The 12,236-nt window shown below is 64.6% G+C and overlaps 1 protein-coding gene across 2 annotated transcripts; it reads right to left on the bottom strand.

Moving 5' to 3' along the window:
* Positions 1–608: 608 nt before the first annotated feature.
* Positions 609–5,969, bottom strand: MXRA8 (matrix remodeling associated 8). Of its 2 annotated transcripts, XM_037062216.1 has the most exons (10): positions 5,459–5,959; positions 4,414–4,437; positions 3,972–4,277; positions 3,785–3,886; positions 3,195–3,683; positions 2,822–2,980; positions 2,609–2,648; positions 2,450–2,526; positions 2,288–2,368; positions 609–2,121 (listed from the first exon to the last, which is right to left on the bottom strand). In XM_037062216.1, the coding sequence occupies exons 1-10, from the start codon at positions 5,613–5,615 to the stop codon at positions 2,096–2,098; spliced, it is 1,461 nt and encodes a 486-aa protein (XP_036918111.1). In that variant the 5' UTR covers positions 5,616–5,959; the 3' UTR covers positions 609–2,095. The 2 variants fall into 2 exon arrangements, with proteins under 2 accessions (XP_036918111.1, XP_036918112.1); XM_037062217.1 differs by lacking the exon at positions 2,288–2,368 and having other exon boundaries at positions 5,459–5,969.
* Between the last annotated feature and the right edge of the window lie 6,267 nt (positions 5,970–12,236).

The raw sequence follows: 12,236 nt of genomic DNA, 5'->3' as shown, positions 1-12,236 counted from the left end.
CAGACGGAGGGATCTGATGCCCCAGTGGTTCTCTGGCCCCCAGGTCATCTTGTCCCACTTGATGGCCCAAGTCATGAGAGACATGTGGAGAGCTGGCCCCAGCAGACACCACTGTGGTCAGGCTCAGGCCCTGAGGGAGGGAGAGTCTGTGGCCAGAGCTTAAGCCCTTATAGGTAGGCCTTGTCCAGTAGAAGCGGTGGTCACCAGGGGGCCAGGAGTCACTGGGCTGGGAGGGAGGCACACTCAGGCAAGCCGCAGCTCCAGGGCCAGCCTCCCTCCCTGCTTTTGCCACGATGGGTCCTTGTGTGTGTCTTGGACAGGGTGGGGAGGTGCTGGCTATTTGGGTCTTGGCCTTGGCCTTGGCCAGTGTGACAACACTGCTCACAGCAGCAGAACCTGGATTCAGATAGGGTTCCCACCCAAGCTCTCACCGTGCTTTTCCTGGGCATCCTTTTAAATAACCACTGTGAAAAATTAGCGACCTCCCCCCAGCCACCTTGAAAGAAGCAGAAGCTTCCATCTCCTGTTAGCTTGTGACGGGTTTGGAGGGCTGCCCCCCTCCCAGCCCCATTTCTGGCACCTGTAAAGTAATAGGTTTTGTGGCTTTATTTCCTTTGTGTGAGTTTATTGACACTGCTCTTCTCAGAAACAGCCTAAGTCCTCATTTCCCCAAGGCAAAAGCTCAGATGCCCAGCGTGGGGTGGCTGCTGCCTCCTTGTGTAGCAGGTCGTGTTCTTAACACACCAGCTCCCAGGGATTGTGAAAACACAGGGTGACAGCCACGTTTTCCTGCTCCCTGCTGTGGGGGGGGCAGACTTTGGAGGGTGGGGCCAGGGCTGGGAGACATGGGCTCCTCCCTACCGCAGCCCCTGCCCTGTAGGAGGGTCACACTGGCACCCTGTCTGCAGGTGCCATGCTCCCTCCCGCCCCTCCGCCTAGATGCTCCCACATCTAACCCTACCTGCTTCTCAGAGGACTAGACTGACACCACGGTCTCTGTCCTCAGTCACCAGAGTGCTCCCCTCTCCTGCATCCAAAAAAATCCCCAGGAGCTGACGACGCCAAACTCCACCCCAGCCAGGCATAAGTGCTGCAGGATTCCGAGGTCTGTCTTCCCAGGACACCCCACCCAGACCTTCTAGTCAAGTGGGTACTGGCAGTGGGCCTTCCGGTGACAGAAGGGGCTGGTGATGTGGGGGCTCTGAGGCCCAGAGTGGGCCCCCTGGGAAGGGCAGGGACAGCGGAGGCACACCTGGGGCTGAGTCTAAGAATCTGACAGGGTCTTTATTGTGATGGTGGCAGTTCCCCAGGAGGAGCGAATGTGGGTGTCGGGCGTGGCCACACAGGCCGCTCTAGAACTGCCTCCCCCCCCCCCCCGTGCTCGGACAGAACAGGTGCCAAAGGACACCCCAGCCCAAGACTCCAGCCCAGGGGGGGACCAGAAGTCTCCTGGAGCCCAGAGACTGTCAAGGCAGCTTATGGGGAAGGAGGCCAGAGCAGGCTGGGAATCAGAGAAAGGGCCCAGGGTGGCCCCTGGGGGCCTGAGGCAGCACAGAGGGGCACCAGCCCCCCGCGGGGATGTGCCCTCCTCGGGTCCCCAAGTGCAGCAGATGGCAGCCTGGCTGGATGACCACAGTGCAGACCGGGAGCCGGCAGGGAGCCCCCCCCAGAAGGCTTCAAGAGCCCTAGTCCCAGTTCCAAGAGTCCCCGCTGAGCCCTCCTGCAGGGTGTCTTGCTGCCCCTGCAGAGGCCTGGCTGCGGCTGCCCAGAGGCCAGGGCATGAAGGGCCTGAGGGCTCGTTGAACATCAGTGAGGGCACCAGGTGCCAAGGGGGCAGGGCCAGCAGTGGGCCCCTGCAGTGGGCCCCTGAGGACTGGTCCTCAGACTCCCCAGGGCCCACAGAACCCACTGCTGCTGCTAGGATGGGGCAGCTCCCAGGAGAGGGCTCTGGCTGTAGCCTTGCTCTGCACCAACCCAGGCCAAGTTCCAGGACAGCGGGACCAGCCGCTGCGGGGGGGGGGGGGGGGGGGGGGGGCAGACGAGCTGGACAGGGTCAGTCAGGAGGAGGTACTGGCCGGCCAGGAGCTTGATCACCTTACTTGCAGTATTCCTTCCTGAACTCTGGAAGCCGAGGGGACAAGAGGGTGGGTGGCTGCCCTCCACCCCTCCATCCTGCAGGGCTGCCCCGGGGGTTTCTGGAAGGCTAAGGTGGCAGGGGACCCCCTGTGGGGCATGGACTGGGACTGGCCTGGTTCTCTGGGCAGAAGCCTGGCTCCCAGCTGCTCACCTTTGTCCAAGTCGATGTGCTTGGCGGGCAGAGGGCAGCGAGCCAGCTCCGCCCTCTCCTTCAGGATGTTGTTTTTGTAATCTGGGGTAGGGAAAGGGCAGGTGAGCCCCGCCCCACCCTCACCCCTGCGTTCCTGTGTGTGCGTGGGGGAGGGGGACTCACCTAGTTGGATGTCCTCCGTCCTGTAAAATGCCTGGTCCCCGGTGGCCACAGCAAACTCCGCCATGCTCACGTCTTTCCTGGAGGAGGAGGGGGAGGGGAGATTAGGAGGGCAGGTGGGGCAGGGCCTGGCCGCCCAGGACAACGAGAAGGGGCACTCACCCCTTTGACTTCCCCGACTTCCTGGCGGAGTACTCATAACCTGGGAAGGGAGACGGGTGTTGGGGGCAGTTCCCCAGCCCTGGGGAGCCCTCCCGCCCCAGTACCGAGGGTCACGGTGTCCCCTGCCCTCCCTCTGCCCTCGCGCCGCACCCCAGCACCACAGGCCCCTCCTCTGGCCTCGCCCCCACGCGGAGGTTTGAGAGCTCGGCTCACCTCCGCGGCGGTGGTGACGCGTGGCCAGGACGACGGTGATGAGCAGCAGGATGAAGAGCAGCAGCGTGGCCAGCACGTAGCCCAGCTGCTGGAAGAAGTGGGCCCGGCTCTCGGGGACGATGACGTTGATAACGCTGCGGCCTCGTGCCAGCGTGGGATCTGCAGGGGCCGTGCGGGGACGGGTCAGGGAGCTCGCAGCGTGGCCCGCCACGCGGGACACCGCCGCCCGAGCCACTCTTGCTGCGCAACGTGGATCTTGGGGATGGGACAGGCGGCCACGGCCCGCGGGGGCCACCCGTCACTGACCCCAGGTCCCTGGTGGCAGTTTCCGGCTCTCAGATGTTCCCCGGGCGCCCGGGGCAGCCTGCTTCACCTGGCGCGGGGGCGCTGCTGTGGCTGGAGCCGTTGCCCGGCGAGTCCCGAGGGGGCGGTTCGGCGGGGGCGGGGGCGGCGGCGGCGGGCTCGGTCACTTTCAGGTGGAAGACGCGGCGCTCGTGCAGGCCGCAGTAGTGGTGGTGCAGGTGGCAGGAGTATGTGCCCTCGTCGGCCGGCTCCAGCGGGGCGATGCGCAGGGAGAAGTCGCCGCGCGCAAAGGCGTCCGCCTCCACTGCCACGCGGTCGTGCAGGAAGGGTGGCCCGTAGGCGCGGCGCTCGCCCGACGCGTACAGGTCGAGCAGTCGGTCGGCGCGGTCGTGTGGGACCCCGGGCGGCTGCCGGTCCCAGTGCACCACCTGCTGCGCTTCCTCCAGGTGCCGGTCCGTCCACACGTGCGCGCGGTTCACGCAAGTCAGAAGCGCGGGCGCGCCGAGCTCCACCACCAGCACCTCCTTCTCACCGTCCCAGTGCGCACCGGCTTCCCGGGCTGGGGGACGCAGGTCGGTCAGCACCGGGAGGGGGCCAGGGAAAGGAGGGAGCGGGCGCGGGGGAGGGGTGGCACCGGGGGTGGGGGGGCGGGGCACTCACGGTCGTCGGTGACGCGCAGGCGGACGGCCAGGCTCTCGTACAGGTGGCAGTAGTGATGGTGCAGATTGCAGGTGTAGAGCCCCTCGTCCGTGTCCTCCGCCGCTGCGGCCCGGAGGAAACCAGCCGTGAGCTCCGCGGGCTGGGCTTGCGCCTCCCCCAGCCCCCGCCGCGGTTCAAGGTCCCCTACCGCGGATGAGCAGCGAGAAGTTCCCGTCGTGGAAGGCGGAGGGCGACAGCAGGAGGCGGCCGCGGTCCCTTGGCTCGTACACACGCTGCTCCCCCGCCGAGTACATGTCCACCAGCCGGTGCGCCGGGCGCCCGCCCGGGCCACCGCTGAGGTCCCAGTGGACCACGCGCTGGCGGTCGTGCAGCCGGTCTTGCGTCCAGACCATGCGCGGGCTCTGGCAGCGCAGCACGGCCGGAGACCCGGCTGGCCAGCTCACTGCGGACTCGGACACCACGGAACTGCCTGCCGGCACTGACCCAGGTGGCCCTAGTGGGGAGGGAGGTCACTGGAGGATGCGTGGGGCCTGAGGGGACAGGTGCAGGGTGCAGGGTGCAGGGTGCAGGGTGGGGCTGGCCAGACGTGGGGGACAGCAAGCCACGGGCAGTGGAGGACAGTCACTAACCTGAGGACAGCAGCACAGTGGCACCTGGGGGGAGAGGAAGACTGGGTCACTCAGGGGAGGGGCGGCCGGAGCCTCTGCATCCCCAGCACCCTGGGAAGGGCCTCAGGCCCGGGTCCCTTCCGCAGTCCTCACCCAGGTGGGTGCTAATAGCACCCAGAGAGTGGGTGAGGACAAAGCCAGACCAGCCGGGAGGACGGGGTGGGGCCTCCTCTAGTCCCACGTGGCTCAGGCACCTTTCCCACGGCCCCCTTGCCAGTCCCACAGCACCTGCCCTTTGGAGGGGAGCAGTGGGGCTGGTCACCAAAGGCCCAACGTCCCTGGAGCAAGGCCACCAGAGCCTGACCCACAAAGTGTGAGGTGTGGCCAGCACTGCACCTGCTGAGGGCCAGACCACCGGAGCCCTTGCCGGCCCCTGTCCGTGGGAGCCACCCCCCACCCCCAGTGTCCAGGCCGGAGCTCTGCTGGCCTTTCTGAACGGTGGGTTTCTGGGGCACAGAGACGCTCGATATGGGGAGTGACCCCACTAGCTGCCTCCTCAGAGTCATGTTTCTGCTCTGGAGATGGGGCTGGTCGTCTGGGACAGAGGAATGTGCCCGGTCAGCAGGCCAGCCTGGGGCAGGCCGGGGTCCTGGGAACCATAGAGAAAGGCTGGAACAGACCCTGCAAGTCCCCCAGTCCCCAGCTGGCTCCCCTCCTGACAACTGGGAGCACGGGCCTGGGGGACTTCCCTCAGCAGTAGAGCACAGGACAGACCCGGCCTGCTGCCTCAGCCTCCCCGCCCGCCCTGGCCTCCGCCTCCCACTATCATGTGGATGAACATTCTGGGGGGCTTCTAAACCCTCGCACCCTCCCAGGTCCTGGGCGCTCTTGTGGTCCTGAGCTGCTCCTTCTGAGGGCCCCCAGACTGGGGCCCCTCCCCAGCGGGGGGTGGGGGTGTCCCACCCCTCTGGGCTAGAGCTCAGGCAGGCGGCTTTGCCGAGAACCCGAGCTCACTCAGACCCGCTGGTGGCCGTGCCTCCTCCTGACTCCCACGCCCTGAACTCACTCTGCAGGAGCAGAAGTTTCCACAGCAAGATGTGGGACCGAGGCTCCATGGCGCCTGCTGCCAGCCGGCCCAGCCGGCCCTGCTTTGTCTCGCTCCCTCCAGCTCCCACTCTCCAGAAAAACAGCCCGGCCCCCGCCCCCTCCTTCGCACCCGCCATGACATCACGGAGCCCTGGGCCGGTCGACAGGCTGTAGACCGCCCCTCGGCTCCCGCCCAGCCCCTTGGCCTCCCCCGATCCTAGTCTGGCCTGGGGGGAGGGGGCGCTGTGGCCACTAAGTCCCAAACAGTGAGGGGCGTCCAGGCAGAGACCTTCCCCCTCTCTGGCTCAGGTCCTAGAGAGGGCCCCCCAGCCCAGCCCTCGGAGGGCAGGAGGGCCGGAGGGTACGGCCCAGATGCGTGTGTGCCTGTGACATATGGGGGCCCTTCCAGGGTTGCCGCGAGGCTGGAGTTCTGGGGTGAGCATCCTTTCACCCCACTCTGTAGGGAGGCACTGCCCCAGGGTGTCCCCTACCCCAAGTCTGTGGGCAGCCTATCCAAAGTGCTGGGTGGATCCTTGCCCTCAGCCTGCTGCGGAGCTGGAGGCCAGTGGCCCGGAGAAGGTGTCCCAGGGCGGGGCCACGTCCCGCTAGCCCCGAGCATGAGCACGCTGCCCTCCTCTGGGGCTGCACTTTTTGTTGGTGGGGCAGGGGTCAGAAGAGCGTTGGCCCTAGGAGGGGCTGGGGGGCAGCAGGAATGGCCCCGCTGTTTGCCAGTCACGTCCCCTGTCACAGGAGTTGGGTGATGAGGGCAGGGACCCTGAGCACTGAGGGGCCAGGGGGAGAGCAACGCCCACCCCTCTGAACTGGCCCCCAACGTCTGCTGGCCATCTAGGGCAGAGTCTGGAGTCCCTGAAACCAAGCTTGGGTTGCACTGCCCGAGGGGCACCCCCACCCCACCCAGAGGAGAGGGGAGGAAGGAGGGAGCATAGGAGTGCCTCCCCCCGCAGAAGGCACAAATTTGAAACTCTGGGAAAACCTACAAAGTCACATAAACAGATGCGAAATAACAGAGAACGAGCTGTGTACCAAACCCACTCCTTCTAGTTAAGCAAACCTCAGAAAACCCGAAAGACCACAAGAGCCCACATTGCCTTTTTCAGAGCTGTCTGGGTTGAACTACCCCCACGAGCCCCAGTCGCTGGTGGGCTAGGGTCGTGCCCTTGACCCCCGACCTGGTCCCTAATTTCTCAGACCAGCCAGCAGTCCAGCCCCTCCAGGCAGGGGAGGAGGCCAGTGCTGCTGCAGAGGGGATGGGGTGACAACAGGGAGCCCCCCCAACTTGATGGCGGTTCCTCAGCAGGATCCAGGCCCCGAGGGGCGGAGCCCATGTTCCAAAATGGAATCAGAACTCCCAGCTCCTCCCTGGGCCCTTCATGCTGGAAAAACAAGCCGCTTGGCAGCCCCGAGGCCTGGCCTCTCTCCTGTTTTTCTAACTGGTTTGTGTTAGTGCAGTGGCTACCCTCCCTGCCCTCCACCCCTCTGCGCCCCCGCCCACCCATCTGTCTCCTCATCTCTGTCCTCTGTTCCCGCCCCCGTGGGGGGAGGATGTCCACGCAGCCATGCCGAGCTGGAGCGAGGCAGGGTGGGCCCTGTCTGTCAGCTGACAGTCTGCACCAGGAGCATGGGGGCACCCGGGGGCACCCTGAACCACCCGTGGGTCCCTGGCCTCAGGGCCTCAGGGCCCCAGTGCCGAGGGTCCTCCTGACCCGGACCGGCCTTCACCTCAGCCCCAGTGCACACAGAGGTCTGAGGGAAGTGCCCCTGCAGGCATGCTGACCCCCTCGCATGGCTGGGCAGGGACAGCTAGGTGCCTTGCAGAGGGTGACCGCCACAGCCCCTCCTCCCTCCCCCACCGTCCCTTCTCCTTCTCTCTGCTCGAGGCAGCGAGGCTGGGACGAGCAGTAACAGGCTGCTTCCCCCACCCCCATCCTGAGCAGGAAGTGGCCACAGAGGAGCAGAGGCCCGGCAGGCGGCTGGGCTGCTGACCAGGCCACGGCCCCTCCCACTGCCAGGGCCTGAGACCCCAGCTCCTCCCCAAGTGCCTACGGTCCACGGAGTCCCCAACCTTGCCTGGCCTCTCCATTTGGGGAGAAAACCATCAGGACAGATGTCCCCCGACCCAGGGTTCTGGCCCAGCCCCCTCCCCCTCCTGGGCAGCGTGGCTGCATGAGGGTCAGCCAGCAGGCGCGGAGAAGTGGACTCTGGCTCCTGTTCCTGGGGACTCGGACATTCCAGGCAGCCTGGCTCACAGGGCGGAAAACCACAGGCTCTCCGACGTAACCAGACACTCACACACGTGGTCACACCGGCTGGCTGCTGAGTGCCTACTGTGTGCCGGGCTGGGGTGGTCAGAGTGTGGGGGTGCCGGGCCCAGCCCTGCACACAGTAGGTGCTCTGCACGCAGAGCTGCCTGCTGACTGCAGGGTCCCCCTGCACACTAGGAGCGGTGCCGTCGTGGGGCTGCAGCAGGGGCTCCTTCCTTGGGGACAGTAGTGGCCTCTCCAGAGCGCCCCCCACAAGTGATGGCCAGGGAAGCTGCCTCCCAGGTGTGGGAGGTCCGGGGCGGTCCCCGGAGAGGAGCCGGCCTGGGCCTGGGGGGGGGCTCAGCCTGGTGATGCAGGAAATGCCAGGCTGGTCAGGGTCGACCAGTCCATCAGGATTCACAGGGCATTCAAGGGAAACAGCCGTCCAAGGACCAGGCGCCGGACACAGATCTAAGACGCTCCCTGGGGCTCCAGCTGCTGTGTCCACACACTGTGGGCCTCCTTGAGTGTCGGCAGGAGTGGCGACCATGGGGGGAAAGTGCTTTGGGTGTCACTCCACGATTCAGCGTCCACGTCAGAGCGGACTGGGCAGCCCCACTGGGAAAGGGCCCCCAGAGGGGACCACATGGCCAGACCCTAAGGGCAGCCCCAGCTACCCCCCAAGGAGGACAGGGACAATGCCCTACAGAGACTCAGTTTAATATCAACTGAGGGCGCAGCTGCCTGACCCGGGGAGCCCCATGGCGATGGGTGGGCTGCGGTGAGCTGCTCAGCACGTGGAGGCTGGGACACAGCCACAGAGGACAAACACAGCCATCTCCCGGCACACCACCACCCATGGCATGAGCCGAAGCGGCTGGTGTCCCTGTTCAGTGCAGGCTGCTGGCCACAGAGTGGTGGTGGGGCCCTGGGCAGCCCCGGCATTTCCTGGGCAGGGCACCGATGCACCGTCAACATCTGGGCAGAGTGGGACACAGGCCACAAGCAGTGCTGGGGCTGACCAGTCTTCCAGGCAGCTGTCACTTGTACATGTGATCTTCCTGCTTCTGGAGTCCCGATGGTTCACCATGAGGCAGGGGACCCCACAGCCCCGGAGATCGGGGTGTGGCCCACGAGGCAGAGTTCTCTCGTCTCCCCACCAGGAGGCAGGCTGTCCACACGGCCAGGGGCCTGCGGTGCTTTACACCCAGCACGGCTGCGGCTTCACGTCGGTTCCCACCACTGTACCCACAGGAGAGGCACAGACGCCTGCTGGCCCTGCACCTGCCGGCCAGAAGGGGAGGCCCTGCCCCCGCCGCAGCCACCCCACAGCAGGCAGGCAGCTCTGTTAGCTGCTCGGGCAGCTAACATCACGCCTGCTCGGGAGCCGAGCTCGCCAAGAGGCTGTCCATGGCTGCTGGGTCTCCGGTGCCCAGGACATGCAGTCGCCATCCCGGAGCCTTGGCCTGGCCACAGTCACTGGCCCACAGCCTTGTCACTGTGGAAGCCAGCATGCCCACTGCACCTGGGGTTGCCAGGGCCTGTCCATCGGCACCAGACCAGGCTTCCCTGCTGTGCGGGGTGGGGCTGCTGAGCCACCCACAGACCCCAGGGTGTTTCTCCTGCTGCAGGCCAGACACTAGCTGAGCCAGCAGAGGCACAGACGTGACCTGTCTCCCAGCTGCCACTGTCCTTTGCATTTCCTTGAACAGGCCCAGGGAGCGTCTTGCAGGGCTTCCTACAAAATTTTACCTTTTTCTGAGATTCATCAGAGTTTCAGTGATATTGGCTGCTTCCTAATTTGCTTCTGAACTTGGAAGGGTCCAGTGGCACGGGACTCTGTCCATGGGAACTTCCTGTGGCCCGTGCGGCCCCCTTGCTGTGCCCAGGGTTAAAGGGCAGGTCTCGGAGGTGCGGTCTGTCTGCTCCGCCTCCTGCCGTGGGTGTGGGTCACACTGCACACACACCAGGTTATCTGCTTCTGGTGTTTGGCATGGAGACCAGCAGCTGCTGGCACAGTGGCCCTTGGTCCTCCTTCCTGGGGAGTCCACCCCCACCACGTCACGCTCAGCGTGGCGGGGAAGTGCAAGGACAGTGGCGACCTGCGTGGCCCAGCTGCACAGCAGGCCCGGGGGGCGGAAAATGGTCTCTTCTAGGGCGACACCCTTTCTGCGTGTTTGTGGACAGCCACTCAGAGCAAGCGTCTTGTGCGAAGGGAGGACAGCAAAATGCTGAGTAAGGGCTTCAGTCCTCACAGGGTGTCTGGTGCCTCTGGGGTCACTGAGTGGACAGGGCCATCTGACACACAGACACTGTCCCCATCCCTAGCAAACACAGTCCAAACTGCATCACTTGGTGCCTAAGCAGCCCAGGAAGGCTGAATGCCCCCTGATGTGACTTTCTCTGTGTCGGCTTCATGTACGGGGGCTTTCATACTGGGGACAGGCCTGAGGGCTGTCCCCATACATCGTATGCCCTGTCACCTAGCACAGCCCCCATTCCCTATGATGAGGGAGGAGGCCTTTGTGTGGTCTGGGGGGACCGGGGAGACAAGCGAGGGTTGGACACACCCAGGAAAGGCCCTGCACACCCGCCAGGAACTGGGTCTGTCTTGGGCTTGCACTTCCCACGCTCCAGGGCTGTGAGAAGGAAATGTCTGTGGTTGAAGCCAGGGAAAAAGAAAAAGGCCAATTTTTCAAATTCTGAATCTGAGGCCCAATTTTGGGAAGGCAGCCGAGAGCCAGCACGCGACCATGGGGGCATCTGGCGCCAGAAACAGGGCCACCAGGCCGAGCACTCAGCCCCAGTGGGGACTAGCCCAGCTGGAGAAACACAGTCCCCACCCTGCAGAGGACAGCGGGGTCCCTTCTGTCTAGAACACACTCTGGACATGAAGCTGGCCTCCCTCCCTCTTCACTGCACACACACTTGCTTGGCTCAGCCGTGACTTTGTGCCTTTCAGGTGCCTGTGCTCAACCAGTTACGCTCTTGTGTGACAAGCTTAAACAGCCTGCTTTAGTCGCCAGCAGTCGACTGCTGTCAGCACAACACGGGGGTCTCTCTGGCCTGACCATCCACGCTGGGGTTCCCTGGACAGGGGACCAGTATCTTCATGCCGTGACCCTTCTGCCCAGGCTGCAGCGGCCAGTTCTGACGGTACTGGGCACGCACTCAGGAACCGAGCACACAAGCACACGGGTTTCAGGTGGCAGGAGCCACACCCCTCAGTGTCTCAGCCCTGTCACCTGAGAAAGCGCAGAGGCCACAAGCGCACCCCACACCCAGGCCTTGGTTCCCTGGGAAGTGGCCTATTCAGGTCCTGCGGCTGGGAGAGGGCAGACGAGGCAGCACCTGCTGAGCCAACAGGGCAGGAAGTACTAGCAAACAGGGAGCCCCAGGGCCCCGCTTGGCGGATGAGGCAGCAAGGACCCAGGAGGCCACACTGACATAAGTGACAGGAAATAAACGGAGCTCCTCCCACAGAATTCCAGGTAACATGTGCAGATGGAGTCGGAAGGGGGCTTCGGCGTCTCAGCTGCCCCACGCTCGGCCAAGTGAGAGTCAGGAGCCCTGGTGGGGCTGACGGGAGGGCTTGTTCACAATGCTCCACATAGGGGGCGGGGGCGGGGACGGCTACTCTGGGGCAGCTGGGCCCTCTGCCCATGGGGCCCTGCCTTCCCCACACAGCCACCTCGCTCGATGGCCTGGGCCGGGCTCCGTCCTCCCACGGCAGACTCGCCAGCCCTGCCGGCCTGAGCTCTGAGCCGGGCAGCATCGCCCCACATTCTGTTGGTCAGAACAGGTCCCAGCTCAGACCAAGGAGGGGACAGAGCAAAATCCAGGGTCCAGGGCCCAATGAAAATGATCACTGGCCCTGGATAGTGCGGCTCAGTGGACTGAGCACTGGCCTGTAAACCAGAGGGTCCCTGCTTTGATTCCCAGTCAGGGCGTGGGCCTGGGTTGCAGGCCAGGTCCCCAGGAGGGGGCTCATGAGAGGCAACCACACATCCATGTTTCTCTCCTTCTTTCTCTCCTCTTCCCCAACCTAAAAATACGTAAAATCTCTTTAAAAAGTTGTCAAAGCCACACTCCCAGCCTGGCTCAAACACTGAAGTCACGTCACACAAGGTCAGGTCTCCTCTCCCAGTGAATTCACAGCTCAGCCCACAGTCGACCGGTGCCCCTCCCTCCCTCCCTCCCTCCCTCTCTCTGGCTGCAGGTTCAGCAACAAAGTGTTTTCCAAAAGGGCGCACGCTCCTCAGGAGCTGAAGTCAGGTCTCCGTTCCTTTTCCGAAGCCCATCCACCTCGGAGCCCCTCCCACAACGAAGCAGCAGCTCCACACCCTGGGGCGACTGCGATCACATCCGGGGTGTGTGGTTTCCAGGGAGGCAGAGGTACACTAATACACTTGGGAAACACTCCTGGCCACACCCCGCGAGGGTCTGAGAGAACCCTCCTCGGGCATGGGCAGGCCTCTGGGAGCCTGGCCTGGCAGC

Source organism: Sturnira hondurensis, unplaced genomic scaffold (assembly GCF_014824575.4).
Source record: "Sturnira hondurensis isolate 20B ecotype Veracruz unplaced genomic scaffold, ASM1482457v3 Scaffold0013931, whole genome shotgun sequence".
Classification (NCBI taxonomy): Eukaryota; Metazoa; Chordata; class Mammalia; order Chiroptera; family Phyllostomidae; genus Sturnira; species Sturnira hondurensis.
Note: the sequence above shows the minus strand (reverse complement) of the source record. Positions and strands in the feature narration are given on the sequence as shown.

Coding starts and splice junctions, on each gene's coding strand:
- MXRA8 (XM_037062216.1), bottom strand. CDS start 5,615: ATGGCGGGTGCGAAGGAGGGGGCGGGGGCCGGGCTGTTTTTCTGGAGA. Junction 4,278..4,413: donor CACTGTGCTGCTGTCCTCAG/GTTAGTGACTGT, acceptor CCTCCCCACTAG/GGCCACCTGGGTCAGTGCCG. Junction 3,887..3,971: donor CTTCTCGCTGCTCATCCGCG/GTAGGGGACCTT, acceptor TCCGGGCCGCAG/CGGCGGAGGACACGGACGAG.